Below are 25,560 nucleotides of genomic sequence, written 5' to 3' on the forward strand. Positions count from 1 at the left end.
TATATATATATATATATATATGTGTGTCATGATCAGATGGCTTACTAGGGTCCATCTCGATCACAAATGGATAACAATGTAAAACATACACATTTGTTCAGAGCATAAAATATTGCACAAAAGCAATTTCTTTTGAGGAAAATAATTCCCATGTTTGTGAACAGCAAAAATGGTTCTTCTGCATTAAAGAAATAATATATTTGCAGTTTCTAAACCAAGGAACATTCAGTAATACTGTCAGAACTGTCATCCATCAACTCCTTCCCAGCCTGTTTTATGGCAATGGTATGTCACTAGCAAGATTTGGCAAAGAGAGAAGGCAGATAGACAGTACATCTATACATTTATCACAGGCCAGACCAGATCCAATCGTGACCTAAACCAACTGCTGGATGGTTTCAGTTACCTGACAATTTCAACCTTAAAGAAACATGAAAGTCTTCAGTGCTAGTCACAGTGGTAATCACACAGTAGTAGAATAAGATTCCATTCTTCTCTGCTTAGAAACCATCTTATCTGAATTCCCAGTCTGAAGGGCACTTTCCTCAGTATCACTGTCACTGCTGTCTACAAGTGTGCGATCCAAAGCCATCTGACCAGTCCTCCTGGGTAGATGAAAGCTCACCCCACTCTCCTGTATGGAGTTAGTTATAAAATCTTCATCAGAAGAATGAAATGATTCATCATCTCCTGTGAAATGGTTGACGATGTGAATCCCATCAAAAGTGGGTTGGTCTGAGAAGTCTCTCTGGCCTTTTAGACACTTGATCTGTTAGAAAAAGTGGAAGTTGACAGTTAATCAGAGCTCAAGTCCAGCAATAAAAAACCCCTAAACAACCAAAACCAAACCAAAAAACCAAACACATCTTCAGAAATGTCTCACTGAAGTTCTGGATAAAATTAATACCAGATCTGGAAGTAGCACGTTTGACGATCACTGAGTATTAGAGTTTTGAGGCTTAATAATCAAGGTACCTAGAATCACTAACGACAGATTCCTTTACTTACTGCATCTATAATATGCCCACAAAGATGGTTTCTATTTTCTAGAGTGACCTATTTGCTTTGACAACACTTTCAGCCTTAACATCTTACTTTCACAGCTTTGTTCTTTCCCATATTGCCTAACTTCTCACTGGAGACATTCTTCCCCCTGTTGCGAAGAGCAGGGTCCCACGTGAATATTGCCAGTTTCACACAACCACAGAAAAAAATATCCCGAAGAATATGTTTAATTCTGTCTACATTACAAGATGGAGTGTCTTAATTGCCTAGTTCATATCCAGTGATATTTCAGATCAAACAGTGTAAGAGAAACATCTCCTTGTACAGCATAAATTGTAGTTGCAATTAAGAGAACATCCAATGAGAAAAAAAAAAGATTGTCAGACCATGGGCAGATACAGTAACATTTTAATTCAATGCACTGGGGGGTGATACCCTATTACACCCATGCATTCCAGCTATTCTAAAGTAAAACCTAAAGCACTGAAGTTTGGCAAGTCCCTTATTAACTTAGTGAAAAACAACTGCAACTCGTGGAAGACATTCCTGAGGTTGGTTATTTTTGTTCATTTTAGAATCTCATTTTGCTAGCTTTTAGTAGCAACTACCTCAGGGTCAGCTTGATAGTTTAAGAGTATTAAGATAAAAAATCCTGAGGATGCAGAAAAGCATTTTAAATGGATTGCAGAACTTTCTAATGTCACTCTAGAAGCTTAAAAAGGAAGATGCACCAATTACTACTTTGTAAGTGACTTCTCACAGTAACAGAGATCTGGAAAATAGAATAAAATGCCTGAGGAGTTTCTTTACAGAAATCTATTTGAAGTTTGAGAAACCTGAAGCAACATTCATTTTGATAAATATCAGGTGCATGTATGTCCTTGGTATTGAGATCAATATGAGATGTTTACCTGTCCATTTGGGAAAGAAGGAATCTCTGTACTTACCATGGGCTTGTGCAGAAGATGAGAATAAAAAAGGAGTTGAAAAAAGATCACAAGAGTCATAATCATGCTAGAAGCCATTAAATTGCATGTTAACAGCATATAAAAGCTCCAGCTTGTAATGTATACCAAAACATTCCTGTTAGGAATATGGGACATGCTCTACACCTAACCCTTGGTTGTTACTGTGTGTACTGAAGTTTTTTGCATTTTCTTCACATACACATAGGCTGCAGCTGTTTCACAAGGACTTTGCTTGTATAAAGGCAAGCAAAACAGAGTTCCACACTTGCACAGCACAATACATGATGCAAGCAAAATCAGCTTATGCCAAATATTAGATACTGGACAGTAAAATATATCTGGAATAAATAATTTTTACTAGCTCATATACCTAGCTACAAAAATCCCAAAACAGAGATTCTTGTGTTATTTAGAAATATTATCCCTGAAAATATCCTGCAATATGATCAGATTAGCTGCCACACGAATTTTCCAAAACAGCTATCAATTTTAGCCACTAAGAAAATAAAACACAGAAAAACAAAACCCAATAATTTCTCTCCACACTCACCACAGGGAAAAAAAAAATGATCTGCTGTACAAGTGACTACGAACTTCATCTTAGAGTAAGAAAATATATGCTTTTAGGTCTGCACAGTTAAGCCATTGGTTCACCTGCAATTATAAAGCTGATACTCAATGTTAATTGTTTTGAACACTCAGAAAGCCAAGCCAATGACCTCAGCTGTTTTCCTGAAGACTTAAACATGATACCTTTGGTTGAATATATTTAGGTAACATGACAAAATCATGGTTTCACGGTTTTAGGCAGTAACCTTTCCAAATTTGAGTCTGTGGAAAATGCTGTTAGTGAAAAAAATCATGAATAGACACAACCTTTGCCAGTTCCTCAAGTGAATCTAGGCAAACACCGTGTTATCTTTGTGTATCCTTTCATTAGGATAACAAATCTGTGACCTTACAGAAACATTTTGATCTGCAGCTTTACACTTGCCTGCTTTTTTTTTTTCCTCAAGTACTCCTTACATCCAAGGGGAAACAGACTGCTATGAAGAAACATGAACATACTGCAGAGGATATACATGATATACCTATGAATAGTCATATAGTTCTGTAACTTGTGTCTGTTTGAGGACTCGCTGCCTCAGCCAGGAGCACAGGCAAACACTATAGCATAGAATTTGCTTGGACTTTAGGGATCAACAGGCTGGAGAACAACACTGCTGGAGAGGACACTGGAGCTCTTGTTAGACTCCATCTATCCTATTCTGCATTTGCTACCTCACTCCTCAGTACAAGATATTAATGAGAGGCACCAAGACTGTTAACAGGCAGGAGCTTATACCTTAAGCTAATTGAGAACTGGTTCTTTACTGAAATGCATAGTGGAAGTAGAGACATTGATCATAACACAAAACACAAAGTTTTGATTGAATATGAAGGGAAAATATTTTCTACAAGGCTAGTTAAGAATTAGAAAAGGTTGTTCAGAGACTGTGGACTCTTCATATCAGTGAATTTCAACACCCAACTGGCAAAGGCCTAAGCAACCTGCTTTGAATTCAGTGTTGGTCCTGTTTTGAGCCGATAGTTGGACTAGTGGCCCCCCAGGCTCCCATCCAACCTGATTCAGTGAGACATATGAAAAGCACAGTAAGATGCATATTACAGCCATTCTGAGTTTGAGAAGCTCTTGCACTTCTTAAAGATGTAAATGCTGTCACTGGAATCCAAATGCTTTTCATTAAATGTCAGTATGTTAACTTATCACAAAACCTAGTCTTCTAATCTTGAAAATACTTAGAACAAGTGGTTTTTCCACTGAAGGCAGAATCTGTTTCATATCTTAAATGCCAGTGTTGATGAAATAAACTAATCTTCAAGAAGTTAAAATAATCCAACAGAATAGGTTGGGAACAGCTGTGCACTATTTTCAGTTTTGTGTACTTTCCAGGTTGAAGACAGTTCAGGGGCACCTCAATTTGATCTGTGCTCAGGAGCATTTCTGAAGGAATATGATTATCTGCAACTTCTGTTGCAACAGAAAGGCTTTCTAAAGCTTCTCAAAGCATTTGAAACAACTTTACTTTTTGTTGATGCCCAACATCGCCTTGTCCGATTTTGTCACTGCTGCATGCTAAGCCAGTGATGTCAGAGGACCCTCAATACCAACTTGAAAATATCTTCCCTGATTTGTACCTACCCATTCTCTGCTTGCCATTGTGTAGGTATGGTTTTCATTTTGTAATTGATAAATCACCCTATTACATTGAAGCTCATCTGCCACCTTTTTAATACAGACTTGAGACTCTTGCTGTCAAGTGTTTCGTTGGAACACGGGAAAAGAGCTTAAAGTAGGAACTAAAGCATTATGCCAGGATCTTGCTATTCATGTAGCCAAGTACAAAAAGACAATGGGAAATCCAAGGAAGGGCTTGGAATGCAGGATGGGTAGACCCAACCCAAACACACAGCCCCACACCCTAGTTCTACTCTATCCTTATCTCTGAAGTAAAACCAACCCTTCTTCTTGCAACCATGTTGAACAGGGTATGGACTTACACCTCAAGGTCTGTCACTTCTATTGTCTTTTGTACAAAGAGACAATATTGGTTAAAGCCTTTCAGTTTTGGATCTGGCCCTCCTTCATGTGAAGGGAACTAGATCTATGTCACTCCAACAAGTGACACTTAAATGAACCTGTTTCTTACAGCTTCAATTTTGCAAGAATCTGAAATGTGATAATATCTGTTAAAAAAAAAGAGCAACCAATAAAAAAAGAGGTCTGGTAAACCCATGTGCTTTGTTTAGAATTCTCAAATCCAGGTCATATTGTCTAGATGACTGCAGCTTCAAGCCGGTTTTCACTACAACCACTAAGCACAGGTCTTTTTGGGACATTTCAAAGGGTTAGTAACATTCTATGACCATCATTATCCCTTCAAAAGCCACCTGAATCAAGCACAGAATCTTAATGTGTGCATTTATATACCTTCTTGTGCCTAAAGAATTCAGCATTTTAAAGACAAACTCTATGTTCTACTTGTCAACATATGAAAATAACTTAATCGTACATACTCTTAACAGGTAACAGTGTACTTTCACAAATTCAGAAGAGCTGAAAAAAAAGACTAACAATCAGATCCTCAAACCTCAGAATAAACTTTCTTACCTGATGCTGACTGCCTCATCAAGCCAGGCATGAAGGAGAAACAGTAAAGAGAAATTTAGACGTTTTCAAACAATACAAAAGGTTGTCCATATTAAATCACAGAACCACAGTCTGAAGGTGCTAGTCAGTTATGTTTCTAAGTCCCTTTGCTTTTTAACTAGAGAGTATATGTCAAATTTGCAAATGGGATTTCATGAGAGAGTTCAACTTAAGCTCTGGGAGATATTTCTATGCTGTAACCCGAGAGGTTTTTTAAAGCTAGGAATTTGGTGGTAAAAGTCATCAAACTAAAGTAATACTGTCTGCTCCCTTTAAAAAGCTTCAGTAACTAATTCTTGATTTTACTCAGTTCTGAAGTAGAAAAGATGAGCTTTAACAAAGCTTGCAAATAAATATTCAATCTAGTCACCGTGCGATAACAAAGCAATACACAAGTGAGATCAAAATATGATAAAAATATGACCACTGCCTTGGGTGACTAAAATTGGTTTTGACAAAAGGCATATGCTAAATGTGAATTCAAAGAATAAAGATAGAGTTCTCAGTGCTTTTACTTACTGCAAGATGAATCTAAAAATCAGAGTTCCCTCTTTATTTGTCTCTACCTTAGTGACAGGAGGAAGTCTTCATAAGATTTCCTACTTAAAACCCAAATGATTCAAAAGAAAACTAGAATCTTGTTCAAAGTATGACCTAGCCACACTTTGCTGAAGAAGCATCTTCAAATACCTGTCCTATAATTCAGAACACCGTTGTCAGCTTGGCAACATGCAAATAGATATTTGGAAGTCAAAGCCTAATTACAAGCCAATAAAAAATATCAGGTATGGTCTATTAAATTATAATTACATTTAACATGAATAGAAGCAATTTAATTTGAGTTCTTAAAGATCTGTCCACAGCATCTAGTGGGACCCCTTATCATACTCAACAGCTGCCTGCTCACTGCTCACTCTCCCATGGTGATGAAATTACTCCAGTTTAAGGCATAAACTAGTACACTATCACTTCTTTAAAAACACTCCCAGCAACTTCTTTTGGAAAAATGCTTGTCTCAGAAAAATAAGTAAGCAGAGCATCTCCAGCTGAATTAATGGACAATATGTTGTCATTTGTGAGACAAATATCAGTCCAGACAAATATTACATCCAGCAGGTACTACAATGCAGAGGCATTTCTGTACATGTACAATGAGCATGAACAATGTCAAGGCTGCACAAAGGCAACAAACAATGTTAAGACTGCACAAAAGGGCTGTACATCAAGGCTGCAGGCCTTTTTGTGCTACTTTTTCACTTCCATGAACACAAGCAGCTCCTTAGGCATCTGAAGTTCTCTGAAGGACGTTTTTAAGTACACAGTTGAGTCACATTCATACTGAAACCACAGCAACATGAACACTGCACAAATGGAGACATCCTGAGCTAAACAAATGGTTGCAGAAACTAATATTAGCAATCCATCATCTAAAATAATTCTGAACAAGTTTAATGCCTGTACAGCTACAACACAAATGGGATTTCTAAACTCTCCCAACAGAATCAGCTTCCTTATGCAAAAGGGACTGCTAGGCACACGTTGTGGCAGAACTGTACCAGAGCACTTTAATGAGACATTGCTTATTGATCTTTGAACAGTCTGAGATTTAAAAAAAAAACCAACACATTCAGGATGTTTTAATATATCCTGCAATAAAGAAAAAGTTTAAAGCAAAACCAAACCATTCTTCATTTTCCTCCAGCATGAGGCAGCTTTTACCCAAACATATGGATCATATGCAAAAGGCATATGAGAGTTTTCTGACAAATTTATAGCTAAAGATTACATGTAAAATAAGATTGCATGTAAAAATCAACAACACATACTGCATATAATATGACAACATTCTTTGTTTAGAAACACTGACAGATACTCTAGCAAATTCATAAACAAATTTTAAAAATATAACATTAAAAATGTGTTATCTTTGTAACTGTATTAGAACAAAGCTGTGGCTTTTATTTCAGCATCAGTGAATTTCCTGTTTCACTTCAGTTAGCATTAAGGGCTTTTTTTCTAAAGCCATAGCTATAAATGCAGCCACAATTAGGATTAACAACTTCTAAATAACAGCCATGAACAGTGGCAGACAAGAGTCATTCTTGGAAATCACTGATGATTCAAGAAGCCCAACCAGGAGCTCCCATCTACTCTATTTTCTCCCACTACCCAATCACTGTTGTTTCCTCCTGGAGACATTAACACCCTGGACTCACCGTTTGAAAGGTACCAGCTGAGAGGGACTGTATGGGCTTCTCTGCTTGGAAATGTATATGAGAAGCTGTAGATATGCCTCCCCCTCCCCACCTCAATCTCTCACCAAAGTCATTCTGGATTCTCCAATGCCATATCTACCTCTAGAGATTTAAAAACGGACATGTAGACCTCAAAACATATCCAAGGAACATGTTAAAATAAGATTGGGACAAGAGAAATCACAATGAGCCATCTTTTCTGCAACAATCAAATATTCTTAGTAGAGAAATTCAGGAAATAGATCAGGCCTTTATTTATTGCTTTCATATATTTGTCTTACTGTTTTATTTTTAATTTACAATATGTAAACTCTTCCAGAACAACTTTGAGTCTTCTCAGATTCCCTAAAGATGTTCTGCTTCATCTTGAAATCTGACTAATTTTGAAATGGATACAACAGACAGCTACATTCTCAAATAGGAAGTGTTACTACGCAGTTCTCTTTACTGCTTCTTTCCTCAACATTTGATTTAATTTTGTGTCAAGATTTTATAAAAAAAACCCAGCAAATTTGCTAGGTTTTGCTGAAATCAAGTTGTTCATGGACACAAGGAGGAAAGTGACTACATTTAAAAACACATTTAAAACTTCTGCAAAACTATTTCAGGGAAGTTTTACAACACCACTAATATGGACAAAAATTCTTTTCCCCCTTCTAGTTCATCTAAACTAAAAATACTAAAGTTAGCATGAAGTGCTTGGGGTGAGGTTTTGACACAAATTTGGGTTTTAGCAGACTGGAGCCACCACTACTTAGCATTATGGTTTGCCTTTGCTTTTGCCTTCCCCCACCTTCAACAGTGATTGTAAGGCAATACTCAAGATTCTCACCAGAGGCTAATTAAGCAAATTTAACTAGTTAATAAAAATAAAGCAAACTGAAATAGCTGTTTAAAAATAGTACTGTGGTATTATAGTACTGTTTAAAAACGGTACTGTGACTTAAGAAAGCAGGAAATGTCTTGATCATGCTTACAAATAACATGCAGTGAGAGCATTTCAAAAATCTGCTTGCAAAATCGCTTCTTTTGCTTAGCAGTTAATAGATCACCATTAAACATTTCATTTATCATCAAGTCTTATTTGTAAAATTTGTCTTTGATATACTTTAAATGTGGAAATTAATTTCCTTGTCTAAAACTTTCACCCAGCAGTTTCAGTAAGATGAACAAACTGTTGATTTTTAGGGAGTCCAGCAATGACCTTTGAAATCAAGTTGTTAGCCAGTCCCTGTAGGATCCCTACAGGAAGGGACAACTGAACTCCAACATACTTAAGACTGTCTGGGACCACCTCAGCATATTTGGCCATTTACTTGGGACCCAGTTTAGCATGACTGAAACAGGAAACCTGCACAATCAACAACAAACCCTGATAAGAGTTACTGCTTCTAGTAGTGCAAGTTCAGTGGTTTCTATAAAACAGTATTTCTAAAGAATAGTGTCCTTAAGAAAACTAACTCTGCTTTGTATGGATGTGTTCAGAGCTGTATTTGTTTCCTTCCACCATTATCTCATTTGGCCTCCAAAAAATTTCATAATGCTCATAGCAGGATAAAAATCTGTTGATGAAAAGTTTTAAAGGATTTGATGGGACATTTGGCTTCTTATTTTGAAGTGCAATAAAATGAAGCTTGGAGAACAGTCAGTTTTGATTTGTGAGTGTTTTTAGGATAAACAGAAAGCAGCAGATAGAGAAAGCTAGTTTCCTATTACTTTCAGTACAGCAGAAGGGTTCAAAGAAAGTAGATTGCAGCATGCTTCATGCTTGGAAGCCTGCAAATGTCTACATCCAGTTGTCCCCAGGGTCTCACATATGTTTGAACTTCTTGATCTGCACTCCCTCAAAACAGTACAACTGTTCACAAATTGAATTCAATCTAATATAGTTGCAGGATGATCTATCCACTTCTTAGAGCAACTGCAGCAAAACACCTTAAAACTGGCAACAGAAGCTAATCAGAAGCCAGAGCAAAGTAGTAAACTCCAGGCTTAATAATTCTACTGTGGTCCCAAGCCAGAACAGCAGTGAATGACAATATTATATACCTGAACAGACCCAGGCAGCTTCTTCTGGCTGCGCCAATATAGCTGATGTTCTCAAAAGATAAAAAACCTAAAGAGTCTCTGGACTGACTCCCCCTCCCCGCAGTGAGATTAAAAGCAGTCAAGAGCTACTGCAACATTGGATGAATCTGCCCCACTTATCATTAACTCTTTGCTTTAAAAGGATGAACAAGAGTAACACACTGGAATACAACCTGAAATATTCCTCTCAAATGAACTTTACTGACCATATCACTAAACAGACTTCAAACCACTACAGTGTGTTGTAAGTGAGAAGCAAAAGAGCAGCAAAAAATTTCCAAGACTGAGTAATTTCAGGCTTCTAAATTTTTTTAACAGCACTTAAAATATTTGGCTTCTGCTTTAAACTGCAGCTTCTGTAAGTCATAGTCAGTCTTAGAGTAACACAAAATAAGTTACAAAATCCCTAGAGATATCAGGAAGTTTAAATAAAATCTGTGAAGTAGCTTTAATGCATTAAAAAAAGCTCATCTCCAGCTATTTACTTCATGTTGCTCTGAATGTACTCTAACATTCCCTGACTTAAGTTTTTATAAAACATGTTTTTTCAACATTATCATTTAGAGATCACTTGAGCCAAAAGGAAATATGATGTTAAATGTATGTTGTATATCAGTTTTACCATAGACAACTTTGCTGTGTTGTAAACGTGACAAAGATTAAAACTAGCAACAAGTGTTCAGACCAGAAGGTTTCCAGTGAATCAGAACAGGAAACCAATAAAGCGATCAATGGGAGGTCATGACTTTTTGATCACTGCACTATATGGTTAAAGAATCTGGTTTTGATCTAGTGCTGTGTAACCAAGTTAAACTTTGAAGTTCAGTATCAAATATGCAATTGAAATAGCAACAGCACTAAGGAATACCCAACTTTTATACTATTTTCAGTGGAAGTCAGTATTTGGTAACTATAAGTCAGATTTTATTTCTTGAGGGAATTTTTCTAAGATCTGACAGGCTTGTTGCAGTAAGGTTGTGTGTAATTCCAATGAAAGTTACAAGCTGACAGGCCTAGGAATTTTCCTTCCACTTACCAACTGGTTATTTATAGAAAGTTCCCAGAAACTCAGAAGTGTTTCTTTGGAGTGAGGACATGGCAACAAAAATTTTAAAGCAGCAGCATAATCACACCGAATGTGCTGCAACTATTTTATCCAAGGAAATAAAACCAAGTCTCAGTCCTCCTTCTCCTTACAGCATGTGTCTGTAAATACAAGTGTTACTGAAACCTCAGGCATCAGCTAGAATGTACCTGCTGATACAGAGACTGAAAATGCACCCAATATGGGCAACAGTTACAGGAAATGATCATTTCACACTTTTACTCTGTCCTTTTAAAACAGGATTTAAGCTCAGCATTTTAAAATGAACTAAGTAACATTTTTGCCTCTGAGTGCAGAAACTACTTCCATCTGTGCTGGCTGCCACTCAGAGTGATAAAAGAATTTTAGGAGGGCTTTCCACCTTATTTCCACTGTTTGCTCCACTTATATTCAGGTAAGTCTACAGAGATGCATTACAAGCCAATACACAGCAGTCCTCTCCTGAGCTTGTTTCTCACATAGCTGGCACCTGTGTATGGCTACCAACACAAAAGTTTTGCAAGGAACAACCACTCAGATAAACCAATAGAACCTCAATCCCTCCACTTTTCAATCACCAAAACTTGAAACACACAATCAACCCTGACATAGCTCTAATCAGTACAGCAGACAGGTCACACACCTTCAACACTCAAGAACATTATAGATAAAGTTATTTCATTATCGTGACAATAATCAATTTGCTTGCTTTGGCAATCCAGACAAACTCTAAAAGAAGGCCACAGTATAATTAAGTATAGCTAGCTATATTCATCCCTAATGCTGCAATCAACAACTATTAGATGGCTCAGCAAGACAGATCTGGAGCTTTGATGCATGAGATACAGTCAGGAGAAAAAATGAGAGAAATGTCTGTAAAAAGAACAATCAGTTTTTATTTCTTTAACCACTGAATCTCATCTGTCGCTAGTGGCAGTGAAACAGTTAAGATTCATACCTAAAACTGTTGCCCTCATCCCAGTAAACAAATTCATACCCATTCCATTTGAGGACAGACAGTATCACTGCCATGGTTACACTGTTCACATTTAGAGGTTTCCTACACTCATCTCACTAGAGATGAAAGATCTTTTGTTGATGCAGGGGGAAGGGTGAGGAACCAACTTTACTTGATGCAAAGCTGAAGATGAGTTTGTGGCCAAAAATTCCATCATTATGGAATCACTCCTATCTTTTTGAGCAAGTGTAACATGTCTGTGTTAATTACACTAGACCACCCAAAGTTAATTGAATTAAACAAATGATGTTCACAAAATATACAGGGATTGCATTGTGCCTTTCTTCTGCCTGTTGATTGCTTAGTTTAGACAGACAGATTCTAAAGCTAGTCGATTTATTAAGGGCAGGCAACTAAACTGGAGAAAGTTACTGGAGAATTAAGACTCCCAATCTGCTCAGTCCTCCACTTCTGTAGCAATCTTGGCATTATCAAACCAGTATAACATCTCTGACTCTCACGGACAAGCTGAGTTAAAGGAATAAAGCAGTTCACTTTTCTGAAGCATAGAGTGTATATTTAACTATCCTGTGCAGACAAAGCTGCTACATTAGATTGGGTGTTTGCAAACCACATGACCTCACAAACGCTATCTTATCACATCACAGGTTCCTCAGACTGACCACAACCACTTAAATCAGACTCTGCCAGCACGGAGGCTCTGTAACTTTGACACATACTAGTAAAGCAACTACATTTTTAGCTGTTCAGCAGCCTTGCAAGAACTTTACTTGTGGGGAGGGAAAAATCTGATGATCTCTTGTCCAACTGTACTTGCAAGATACGGTAAAAAAAAAGCACATGATTTATTGTGCTATAAACTTCCACCACAAGCTGAAATGCTTACTTTGTAAATCTGAGGGCTAACATATTTCCTTTCAGGGACAACATTTCTTATCAAGCAAGAAAACATCTATAGAGAGCCACATATTCTGAAAGCATTTGTCTAGTAAAATGAACTATTGGAAGATGTTCATGTGATTCTAGCCAGTATTGAGAAACAAGTGCTTTGCAAGAGTTAATAGAGGACTTTTAACCAACATTACAGATTTACTGAGAACTATGAAGGGGAAACAATGTACAAGTTGACTGCAGTAAATCCCACAAAGCTTAGCTAGCTTTATGAAAGCAAGCAAGTAAAATGACAATTTCCAAGAGACAAATATACATGTGTTTGTATTTCATGAAAAGCAAATAGTACACTCCCTCTAGAAGAAAGGTTGGTAAAAAAAAGTTGGAAAGAGACTGACTGATAGAGCATTATATCTAATAAAAATATTACAGGAAGAGCACTAGGCCTTTTTAGAATTGCTGTTCTTGCCTTTTGATGAAAGGAATGTTACCTATATCTGTTTCCAAGGTACTTAAATCGTGATAAATCTGATCTTCTCCAATTCTCATTTGCCCATATGATCTGATCCACTGCTATCCATCACCCTCTAAGGATGTCTTCAGAGAACTTGAAAAAATTCTAGTAAATTGAACATAAACTTAAAAATTCATTTTCCTCAGTTAGCCCTCCTATCTCCATCATGCAAAGCTATGTACAGCTCATTCACAACTTTAGAAGTTCCTTAACAATGTGCCCACACTGCCCTCATGACTGCAGTGCAGCGTAAGCACATCCAAACCAAGCAGCTGGAGACCAGCAGTCCAAATACAGCATGTTCAAGCTCAGAGTTATTTACTCTGCTTCTGAATGTAGTCTAGTGGTGCATCAGATAGAAGAACATTTGATTTGGTAAGCATTGAATTTTACTCAATGGAAGCATAATAATAAAATCAACAGAGGAAAGGAATAATGCTTCCCACTGGTATCCCATCATCAAGCCCAGAAACTAATATTGTGAAAGAAACAGGAACTAGGAATGCTGCTAGAAGTGGCCAACCCATCTTGTGCTACTCCAATGGGCCACAAGCAGCAGCATAATTTGGTGCTCATCTGTGGCCAGTGCAGAAGTTATCATTTAGCTGCTTAGAAAGATATTTAGTCATCTCCTCAGGGATCAGCCTGGCCCAAACTGTGCCAGAGATCAGAACCACTCACTGTACCACACTGATTTAAGGTTATTATCTAATAATTAAAAGAAGAAACCAAGAAGAAAATAATTAGCTTTCAAATATAGCTTACTTACCGCCTAAGTTTATGGCATATAAGACTAAAGGAACTGTTAATGTGGTTTAACCTTTCATCCTGTGTACTATAGTGCATTGAATTTTGATTAGGGATTTTATTATGTGGCCCTTCTAGGTGGTGAGTTTTTTAATCCTTCCCACTGATGGCTACAGTTTACTTTCCCTTCTCCATTTTAGTTGCAGCAGTGAAAGCCTAGGAAGCTAATCCAAGTTGCAAGATATATCCTTAGTTCAGCCATATGACCAATTACTCCTTTGGTCATAACTTATGCATTATTTATCCTCAAAGTCATTACTTAAAGTGTCTTCAATTTTATTTACACGAGTGAAATCTTTTAAAAGCATAGTATTTAATCTCCAACTTTTATATCTCTTTTCATTAAGCCAATCTTAAAATGTTAGCTCACCAGGAGCAAGATCAGACCATGAGATAACACCTGTATCAGAATCTTACTGACTGCATTAGCTTCTTAAAACATAATATCAGATCCATTCCTAGATAAACTATATGTATGTGGGAATGGAAGAGTAGTAACTAATGGTCACTACTTCTTTGAATAGCCACCAAGTTTTCAGATACTGAAACAGGAAATACTTTAAAAAATCCCACCTTTTCTGCATTGTCAATATGCAAGAATTTTATCACTAGAATTTCACTTAAAGGTACTATTATAAAGCCTTTTAAAAGCTGCAGGTATTATTTTGGCAGAATAATAATGCCCCAGTAATTTGCCATCTTGTTCTTTCCCATCAGCCATGCTGGAATAGTTACCTGGAGCAGTTTGCAGAGGGTTCTGTAACTGTTGGAACAGTGTGCCACGCTAATATCAGGATTTTGTTTTTCATTCAAATCCCAAACACACATGAATAAGATTTGCACATTTGAGAGGAAGCAAGGATGAAATTGTTTTCTAAATATTTCAACTGAGAGCATCTCTCATTACAGAGGAACAGCTAGGAGAAAACTAGCTCCATGTTCTGTCTGACACAGGTCAATAGTGGATGCCTGTGGGAAAAAAACGGGCAAAATATGTGCTAGCACTTTCCCAGAATGTTCTTTCCAAACTCCAGCAGTTAGGTCTCTAAATTCATGGGGGAAGTGGGGGTAGAATAGTCCCTGCAGATGCACAGATAGCACACGTATAGTTGAAAATGGGTGATCTTCAACATCTGTATTCCTGCTTTCTAAGGAAAAAATGTGCTAAGAGAAGGAAGTGCTGTTTCTGCATGTTGCTGCTCCCCCTCATAAAGCTGTTCTCTAATGCAGATAGCCAATACATAGCTGAATCATAGCTTCAATCCAAAATTGTGGAGGCTATTTGCTTTTTTGGACTTTAATACATGTTAGACATAATTTAGCTTTTAATACGAAAACTGTCAGAAGATTCAAACAAACCCACATTTGAAATACTGTAGTAGTCTAAATACAAGAAACTGAAATTTAACAGCAAAACAAACTCATTAAAGCGTTCCAAGAAACACAAAAATCAGCTAACAGCATAACAAAGGCAAACTTTAAAAAGTTTCACTTGAAACACAATTTAAACTTAAGCACTTCAGTCCTAAATCACAAAGTCTGTAAAGACTGGAAACCACTTGCTTTTGTCTCCAAAGGTGTCTTGTGGTCTGCCAGTGTAGTTTGTGGGTAAGCACGTCAATTCTAATCTTTTGTACCACTCCTGTAATCTAGGTAACACACACAAGCCTTGCAACATCCAACAGGAAGCAGAGGCAGCTGCTGGGTAATATGTATATAAAGTGACTGCACATACTGAGAGGCAGTGCATGAAATGCAGAACTTCAGCAGTTTATAAATCATTTAATTCCATTCAGTTTGAATTAAAAGGAAAAAGTGGGAAACTACAAAAGAACCTCCTCCTTGTTTCCCCAGTATGTGATTTGTATTAAAAAGAGCAACAGCTTGTTCAAGATTCATATTAGTTTGTCTTAAACTTCCTACGTATTCATTTCCACATAGGGTAACAGCTTTACTTCAGTGCTAACTAGAGTGGGGTACTCTCTTGAATAGTAAAAATGCTTCACGAAAGTTGCTTTCACTTAAACATCTCAGTGTCTAATCAAAGTGAAGTACTAGCACTCCTAGTGCAGCCTGAGAGCATATAACCAGTGCCTGTGTACTCATGTAATTTTTGTTACACCAGTTAAAGCACATTAACTGGAAGGTCAAGTGACAGAATATAATGCCCACTAGACCTTATTTCTCTAGTGCCAAAGACAGGGCAACCAAGCTTCTGTACTTACTGACAAGAGTAACAGAAGTTGCTTCACAGAAGCTGCAGCCTGTTGGGGCTGCACAATGAGAAAGCATTTTAAAATCCCACTAAGGAAGAAGTCAAGAATGCTGTAGGGATAGCTTTAAGAATGGAAGGGAAATCGAGGAAGACAGAAAATGCTAGGTGGAAAGATTCCAATTAAAGCAAAGAACGAATGGCAATGGGACACAGAGTGTCTAAGTCTAGTACATATTAAAAGCTCTCAAAGAACTGCACGTCATGACTTCCTGTTTGTGACAATCCTCAACATCTCAGGTTTTCACATTAGTTTCAGCCTTCAACAATAAAGCCGTAAGTCACATCCACCTAACAACTTTGTGCCCAATAAAGCAACTTAGCCAATAAGGAGGAAAGGAAATACAGCACTAAGGATACACAACTTATCACAGGATTAGCTGTTTGCTAACTAGAAATACTGCAGTCTGAGTGTCCTTTCATTATACACCTTTAATTATCATGTGTTCTTTGAATGCTGATGAGTTGTGTAAAAGATTACAGCATAGCTGTCAGTAACTTTCTAGGGAACAGAAAAACTGACATGTTTACTGAATTTAAAAATACAAGTTAATAATAATTGACCTACATGTGCGCAACCTCTGAGAAACGTTATGGCTGCACTGAGGAATTTAAGAATTAATTCACCCTTTCACATAAGATAATGTGCATAGAATCAGAGTTGTTAAGGGTGGAAAAGACCTGAGTCCAACCGTTAACCTAACACTGCCGTGTTCACCACTAAACCAGAAGTTTACAGAAGTCTAGAGAGTCTAGTAGAGCAGAGATCTACAACTTCTTGTTACAATGTCCTCAAAACTCCCAATTTTGTCTGTTTGCTTGTCTGAAGTGTTCATCAAATACAAGTTTAAGACCTACTGTGAAGTAGGCAAAATGCAGTTCAGCTTCCCATGCCACAGAAATCCTCTGGTTTGGTATGAAAGGAATCAGGCAGGCAACTTGTTAGAACAAGCCAAAAATCCAATACAATTATTTTATATAGTTATATAACTTCATATGGTTATTTTACCTTATTTGAAAGGTAAGAAAAAAGGCATACTCTTTTTCTATTTAATTTACTTTGTACATTTAATAACAATGTGCCATTTCAATGGTTCAATTTTGGGTGCCATACTACCAATTTCCAGTATGTGCAGTTTTACTTGGTAACGTGAACATGACTTGAATTTAATAAGTCTTCTTATAATATTATTTAAGTAATACTGTGACAAAAAAATGCTACAGGGAGCATTACTATTCCTAGATAAGTAATAAAAAGCAGCTGAAATTTATCCTTCAGGCTGTCACTGCATTGTATTTAAGACATGTGCAAAATTTTCACCTCAGAAAAATATAACCAAAATTAATTTTACTTTTAAAAAGTTTTGTTTATACTTTTAAAAGCTTCTAGCCAATTGCCCTTTGTAATCTGAGCCCACTGATTAATCACCTGAAATTACAGGCAGTTCTGATACACAGCTGGTTTAGATTATGACACTGGAACAGATGAGAGAAATATCCAAATTCTGAGGGCCAAACTTTTCTCCACTTCGAAAGTCAAGAGAGATCAGAGCAGCAGCCTGTTGAACGTGTGCCACAGCAAACTCCCACCCCCACAGCACATTTTACTGGAGAGAATTCAGCTTTACACACTAGGCAGTAATAGTGTCTCTCTTTGCCACCCTTACTGGTGTTCCTCACTGATATTCTAGGTTTTCCCTATCCCTGGCTTGCAAACACTGATGGAACAGTAGACCTTTCACCGGGACTCTCTAATTAGGATGGATTGTGCTGTTGCCATATCTTGGTACCATCCCTATCTGAGGGATCATTCCACAGGACAGAGTAAAAGTGTCTAGCTCCTCCAGGTTCCACTGATACAGAAACACATACATTCAGACTGCTGGCCAAAGATTTGAAACAGTGTTTATCCAAAGGCCAGAATACAGACTTAGTTTGAAGTTATTTCTATTCAATATGGGCTTATTTTGTTCCATCCCTCAGATGGAGAGCCTGCAATTCTTCTGATGTAAACATCTGTAAAAATGCACTACTGGTGAGAAAAAGAAAGTTAAATAAGTAGAATCAACATTGGGGGCCAGGCCAAGGCATTTAATCTTGTTTCAGACATACCCATCCCATCCCTACCTTAAATTATAACTTTTGCACTAAGTAACATTTGCATTATGTCCAGTTTAAAGCTACACAATTATGATATATAAGAAGGTAACCATACTGTCACCAAGAATGGAGGTTCCTTTTCCAGTGCCTTTACATGCTAACCAGTTGGGAGGTTGTGGTCAGCATGTCACATACACCATCACCCTATCTTCAGGAAGATGGATTTGCAAACGTGTAACGTTTCTTTTTAGTTTTTGCAGAAGTAGAATCAAAAAGCAGCTAGCCAAAAACCAAAGAACATGGTCATTAATGGATGCATACATGAAGACATTTCACTGCAGATTTAAAAAAGGTGGTTTATTTAACTGGCATTGACTAAATTATACTAATCCTAACACTTAGAAGTTGAGGGCAAACATTTTTCTCTTCCTGTTGCCATTTCCTTGAGATTTTGCTGTTTGAGCAAACACAGCAGGAAACACTACTTTCCCTCTGAAGTTTTTATTTAATAACTAGACAAAGAGATATATAACAGTAAGGGGGGGAAGGAAAAAAAAGCCATTAGTAAACAAAGATTTTCAGGCTTAAAGAAACTCTGTTGCCAAGGTAGAACATGCCTACTACATTGAGTTTCATAAAATCATAGAATCACTAAGGTTGGGAAAGACCTCTAAGATCATTGAGTCAAACCGTTTCTTCCTACTGTTTCTGCGTATCCTAGAATTACTTCGTTCCTACAGTGTTTACCCAGCTTGGCAATGAAAACTTCAGCTGCAACAAAGCACACATCTGGAAGAGGAGTGTTCTTCTACATGGAATTATTCAAACTCTGCTATTGCTGAAATTCATGTTCTTCACAGCTAATATTTTCTTTCAGTCAAACTGAAATGCTAGCAAAGATTGGTCTAGACTGAACTGTTTAGGAATCACTGCTATTACTCAGAATTATCATTGTTCTGTGAGCTAATGAACCTCATCTTCATTCCAACCTGCTCACATTAACCTATACACATTGAACACGTACACTATCGTATGCCTTCGTGACAACTGACTTGCTCAGCCAGGCATATAGCACAATTACGTAGAAAAAATGATGCACCAGCTTTCCAACAGTAATTCTACTTTTCCCCCAAAGCAGTGTCTTTTACTTTTTAAACCTACACAGAGCAAACAGTCAGTACAGTGCCTTCTTCATTCATAATGCAAAACCACACAAAATATCTGCCTGTCTGAGAATTCTGCAGGCAGCTTCCTTTCTCATAAGGAACAAAGCAAGCTAGTAAAAGTGTTTTAATGGAAAAAGGCAGGTTATTGATTTTTGAACCTGTTTTTAAGTGAGCTTAATGATTGGTAAAGGTGCTGGACTGATGGCCCTGGAGACTATCCTCAATCTAAAGCATAGACAGCATTCCAAGATCCTCAACTGTGTTATAACTCTCAAGGGATTGGTCCTAAAAGGTCAAATCTAGTAAGATTGTTATGAAAACACTATCTACACTTCAATAAAGAAAGGATGTGTTTATTTAACAAAAGCAAAAAGGCAACAAACAACTAATTAGGTAAAGTTGCTCTATGATACTATGGTTTTAAGCAACACAATCGAAGCTGTGTGTTAGAAGGCTATTGAAACAAGCAGACTAAAACACAAAGGTGACTGGGCATTTTGCACACTGTGTAGTATTAGGTAAAGACATTTCTTCACAATGCTGGATGAACTGAAATGAGCCAGAGAGCACAGCAGTTACATAAGCCATTTCAGTTTCAAGACCTTCTGATCTTTTTAACTAACAGAAAGTTACTACAACTATTAAGGCAAGGAAGTTTGAAGGCAGAAATTTCATAGGTTGAAGGTTTTGGCAGTTTAAAACTTAAAAATCTGTTAACTGATATGAAGCAAGCATCCTTTTTTTTTTTTCTTTTAAGCAATCTCAGTTAGCTACCCTGTGAAATTCATCCTTGCAACAGCAAGAACCAGAAAATCTACACATGGCCTCTTTTACTTGCATAAAGGCAGTTTAGTTTCTAACTACAGCAGCCTTAATAGTTGTAGCAAATAAAGACATAAAGGGACTCATTTTCATATATACAGTAAATGCAATATGGATATGATCAACTCGTGAAATCAAGGAAAACAAGACTGAACATAAATGCTGATCGCATTTAATGTCAAATCTTGTAACTAAACAATATTTTATTCTCAAAAATCCCAGGATAAGGGCAAGATTCATGTGTAAGAGTTTCATTTCGTTCACTTAAAATAACGTACTTCAGCAAAATCAGGTACTGAAGATGTAATAACTATTTAATAAGCAAAACCTGCTACAGATGAAAAGACAAAAGGTGCAAGTGATCAGAGACTGAAGTATTTTACCACTTACCTCGTGATGCAGCTCAGCTATCTGATCTTTCAGTTCTCTGATGTACTGGTTAGAATCAGATTTATTAAGCTGCCCTTGAATTTTTCCTTCTTCTTTCTGTTTTGGTTAAAAAAAGGAATCATATTCAAATTATTCACAGATCTGCCCCTAGAGACTACAATCAATATATGGAACTTATCTTAGTGCAGTTTATTTTCACTAATGTAAAGTTTGCATTGAGGAAGAATTTCCTTTTGTCTCCAAGCAAAAAAAACAGGTTCTTTACTTACATTGTAGGACGTGCACTGGGAAACACTACATATGACAAACCTTTTTTGCTGCTATAAAAAAGTTGTAACATAAAATATTGTGGTATTTATTGTATAGGAGTTCCAGAGAGCATAAATGAAGAGAAATATGTCCCTTAACACCAATATTGCAAAAGATACAGAGTGAAACTGGCAAGTAAAAAAAGTCAGAGATGAAGAGGAAAATGGCATTTCCCTCATTTGTCAACCAAATGCATCGCCTAAGTTTCACGATGCCCAAAAAGATTTCATATGCACTCGAATGCCTGCAACACTAGTTTCCAGCTTATCTCTAAAGGGAACCCTAACATGACTGAACCAAATTTGGCAGATCTGAGATAAATAACTACTCTGATGAAGAAGCCAGTCCATGTCTTCTGCTTGCAGAGAACAACTCTGCCCCTGACATTTACCAGATGAGTAATTTCTGAAGCAGTCACCAGCTCCAGAGGACAGAAGCACCTTGCAATGTAATTTAATTCTTTACTTTGACTGTAAACCACATAGAACCAATGTATTACAGAAATATAACTATAATGGGAATATCTTGTTTTTCTAACTATAGCTCATTTTGCTGAAGTTTTAATTAAACTGAAGAAGAAAGCAGTTAACAACAGGCAAGTTGAAAGTCACTAGCAAACAGAAGTTAAATAGCTTTTAGAATGAAAGGTGTAAACTGTTCCTCAAAATAGAAGACAAAAAGCTTTAACGGAGAGATTTCTTCAAAACATCAACCCCAGGACAGAACTATGGGGAGGGACAATATAACACCTTCTAAACCCTTTTGCTAAATGAAGAGAACAACCTAGAGCACTGTCATCAGCATTGGCAATATCAATTTCTCTGTTTTCAGTCTTCTGTTTTCTTACAGCTAGGTATGCACAACAACATCACACGAAAAATAACTTTGTCATTTTCACTACTAATTCACATAATCTGTAATATGGAAGCACAAGATCCTTTACTGCATAATTCCATACTGAACCTAGTTTCCAAGGTAACCTATGGCCAAATTAATGAAAAAATATTAACAATATTACTAATAGTTCCTGTCCTAAATAGGTTAAAAAACCCAAATGCAACTCAACCTCATTATCTCTCTCTACAAGGATGACTATTGGCATAAAAACAAAAGCCACATAACCTCCAGACTAAAAATACATCAGTATATAGAAAAATCTTCATTGCTGTCTGAAGCTAAGATTCCAGACAACGAGACTGACCTGCTATCTTGTTGTAGCAGGAATATATGGGAGAAATGCTTGTCTAAATCCTTTCCCTCTAAGCCTCTTGTTTTGTGGACTCCAAATTACTTTGTCACCATACAATATAGTGTCAAAAAGCAACAGTAAAGCAAGGTTTTACCACAAACAGAACATAGGCACCACAGCCCTTTTCTTAAAACACAAGTGTAATAAACAGCTGAGCTTATGTTGAAGCTGAGTGCACAAGAGGACATGAAACAGGCATCCCCAAGTCAAGTCAGTATAATCTAACAGCAGAAGCAGGAACATTTAGCAGGTTGGCTTTGGCACTGCACAAGTAGCTGAAAGCTGTTATTGTGTACCATATGGGAATTAGACACTCATTATATTTAAGTGGTTTTACTGTTACATTTTATTCCAGAAGTAACACTGAAAAGTTAATGCAGATACCACAGAATAATTGGACACGCATATTTGCTCATGGAAGACCCGACTCTAGCTACAGTCAGTCGGAGCTGAATGTAGGGCGTAAGCCTGGCTTGCAAGATCCTCATTATCAGTGAAAGGCAAGAAAGTTTCAGTTTTCCTTTCAGAACTAGAGATTTTGTAGAGCTGGCAATTCACAAAAATGCATTTGGCACAGAAAAAAGGGAACCCTGCAGTGTAATTTTCTACAAACATACTTTGAAAAAGGTCATGCTGTAACTTCCTCTTGCAACATTCAAAATGCTAGAGATTGGAAGTGATCCTTTTAACTGGCTGCAACAGAAATCACATATTTCTAATTAAATAAGCCCAAGCTCTGTAAGTTACCAAGTCTGTCTAGAGTGGACCAATTGGAAGGATTGACAAAACAAATTTTAGGAATGAAATTTTAGGCACTTTTTTATGTTCATGTTTCTTGAGCAGCTTCAGCTTGGATTTTGCTGTTTCAAATATCATATTGTATCATTTCTAACTCCTGAGACTGATCTAGTCATGAGGCAACTGACATTAATATCAGAGTTATCATTTGTTCTTAGTTCAGAATCTGAATTAGACTTGGCTGAGAAAGAGGGACATGGAATAGGCTAGATTCTAAGTAATATGAAAGTGGGACAGAACTGAAGTGAAACTACAAGACACTGAATGAAATAGAAATAAAAGTAAGGACCTTAGACAATACTACTGATGGATTCTTGCAGATTTCATCTTCAGCCCACTATCTGCAGGACATGGCTGTTGCATTTATTTAGTTAGCTGATGTACTGCAGGGCAGCTGAAGATAATCTTCCAGGAGTAACTCCTAGCTTTCTATCATTCATTTGCTTCTCTGAAGATGAGTGGGTTTCATTCTTCTTGTTCTACTGCTGCCATCCTTCATTTTGCTTTCAGATATGATAACATTCTAAAGGACAGATAAATTCCTTTCTGCTCCTAAGGGTCCAACAAGATACATTCAAAAGGTTTGCAGGCTCATGCAGGAAGAAATCAGGCTGGTATGGAGTAAGTGTTGTCTGGCCTCAGCCTAGGAACTAGCTATGGCAGATGGAAGCTCAGCTACTGAGATAAAACAATAACTTGAGCTGGGGAACAGAGGGCTACTTGCCTGAAAGACAGAAGCCTACACTCTCCCTGGTCCAACCTCAACAGCCAGGAAAGTCAGCACCCACATTCACCACATTCTTGATAACCTTCTTTCTTGTCAATCCTAATATTATCACCAGTTTCTTGCTTCAAGTGTTAAGCCAAGCAGATGTGCTGGAGAACACGTGCCATTAGGATGTCATTTGGCAAGTCTTTTGCAGCTAAGCCAAATTAATCTCAGCTCTCTTAAATGGTAAGGGTGCTCAAGGGCAAAGGACATAAACCCTCATCTTCTGCAAAGCCATCAAGGAGAAAAGGGAACTGACAGCCCTGCTCATGGCTCTATGCTCTTAATCTGGCCTTAACTTTCAATAAGTTTTTCTAAATACCTAAAAATCTAAGTGTTTTTGTTTCCATTAAATTACATTTTCTTATGCTCTGGCTGCAAACTGACCCAACTTCTTCATAATAAAATAGGCTACTTCAGTTGGAAGGGATGCACAGTGATTATCCAGTCCAACTGCTTGACCAATTCAGACTAAGTTAAAGCCTGTTTGGGGCATTGTCCAAATGCCCTCAAACACTACAGGCTTGAGGCATTGACCAACTCTCTAGGAAGTCTGTTACAGTGTTTGATCACACTCTTGGTAAAGAAAGTTCCTACTGTCCAGTCTGACCTCTCCTGCTGCAGCTTTGAACCATTCCCACACGTCCTATCACTGGATAACAGGGATAAGAGGTCAGCACTTCTCTCTCCACTTCCCCTTCTCAGGAAGCTGTACAGGGCAACAAGGTCACCCCTCAACCTCCTTTTCTCCGAAGTAAACAAGACAAAATCCTTAGCCACTCCTCACAGGAATTTGTTTCCAGTCCTTTCACCAGCTTTATTGCCCTCCTCTGGACACATTCAAGGACCTTCACATCCTTCTGAAACAGTTCTCAGGGTGAGGCCACTAGTTTACTAGCCAGTCCCACTGACATAAAAAAAATTAAATTAATTTCATGTAATTTCATTAAATGCATGTTAATTTCATTTAATGCTTCCTATTATAGCATTTACTTTAGCAGGACCTGGACATTTGACTCTCCATTGGTTTTATACTGTGCTTGAATTGTTTTGTGCTGTTGTACTTGAGCTACTTTATACTTCTGAGGAAAGCACTCAGACCAACTGTATGGATTCAGAAGTGAATGTTAAGGCTACACTTAAAATTTAGAAGTCTTTAAGGTATGAACATCACACCTTTTAAAAGGAAATAGCATAAGCAATTAGTAATCTCCCTTCATGTTTTTTGGTTGCATTTTTTAAAAAAATCTAGAATCACACACATAGGATGTGGGTTGCTGGTTTGTTTCATTTTTTGAAGGGCAGCACTGTTATAGAAAATCTGTGGTGTCTGGAAGGGTCACAACACAAAGAATAGCTGGTCTCTTGGCAAATAACAGCCATTTCAAATTTAATATACAGTGAAAAAAATCAGATAACTATCAATAAGCAAAGTATATTATCAGAATTGCAAAATAATGAAAGGTAGACAACTCTGGAATCTAGGAATTTGTTTAACACACCCTGCAGTGATATGTGAATGAATGTCTCTACATCCACTTCCCTGGGTACTGCTTCTGGGTATTGGCACCACTGCAGTGCCTACACCTCCCCTCCCCAGAAGACACATGCCAGTTGCTTTTACAAAGTAACTAAAGATCCATCATCTCAATTTCACTGCTTTTGGAGCTAGTAACTCCTCTCAGTGTTATAGTTTCTTCCAAGAGACCAGCCCCAGCAGCACTAATGGGGTTAGAACACCCTGTACCAGGGAAACAAACACCCTTGTGGACAGGTATCACCTCTGCTCAAGAGGCAGGTGCTTATAACAATGTACACAGCCAGGACACAATCCCATCCTCTGCCCTAGAGGTGTGTGTATAGTGGGAGCAGCGTGGGCAGCC

The 25,560-nt window shown here is 37.5% G+C and overlaps 1 protein-coding gene across 2 annotated transcripts in view; it reads right to left on the bottom strand.

The window, feature by feature from the left end:
• Window positions 1-51: 51 nt before the first annotated feature.
• Window positions 52-25,560, bottom strand: part of EVI5 (ecotropic viral integration site 5) — a 62,707-nt gene continuing 37,198 nt past the window's right edge. For both annotated transcript variants that reach the window (XM_009081184.1, XM_009081183.1), the window contains 2 exons: window positions 20,553-20,648; window positions 52-769 (listed from right to left, as the gene is read on the bottom strand). In XM_009081184.1, the coding sequence (XP_009079432.1) occupies window positions 464-769; window positions 20,553-20,648 (402 nt within the window). In that variant the 3' untranslated portion in view covers window positions 52-463. The remainder of the gene's footprint in view (window positions 770-20,552; window positions 20,649-25,560) is intronic.

The sequence above is a fragment of the Acanthisitta chloris genome, unplaced genomic scaffold, assembly GCF_000695815.1.
Source record: "Acanthisitta chloris isolate BGI_N310 unplaced genomic scaffold, ASM69581v1 scaffold17678, whole genome shotgun sequence".
Lineage (NCBI taxonomy): Eukaryota > Metazoa > Chordata > Aves > Passeriformes > Acanthisittidae > Acanthisitta > Acanthisitta chloris.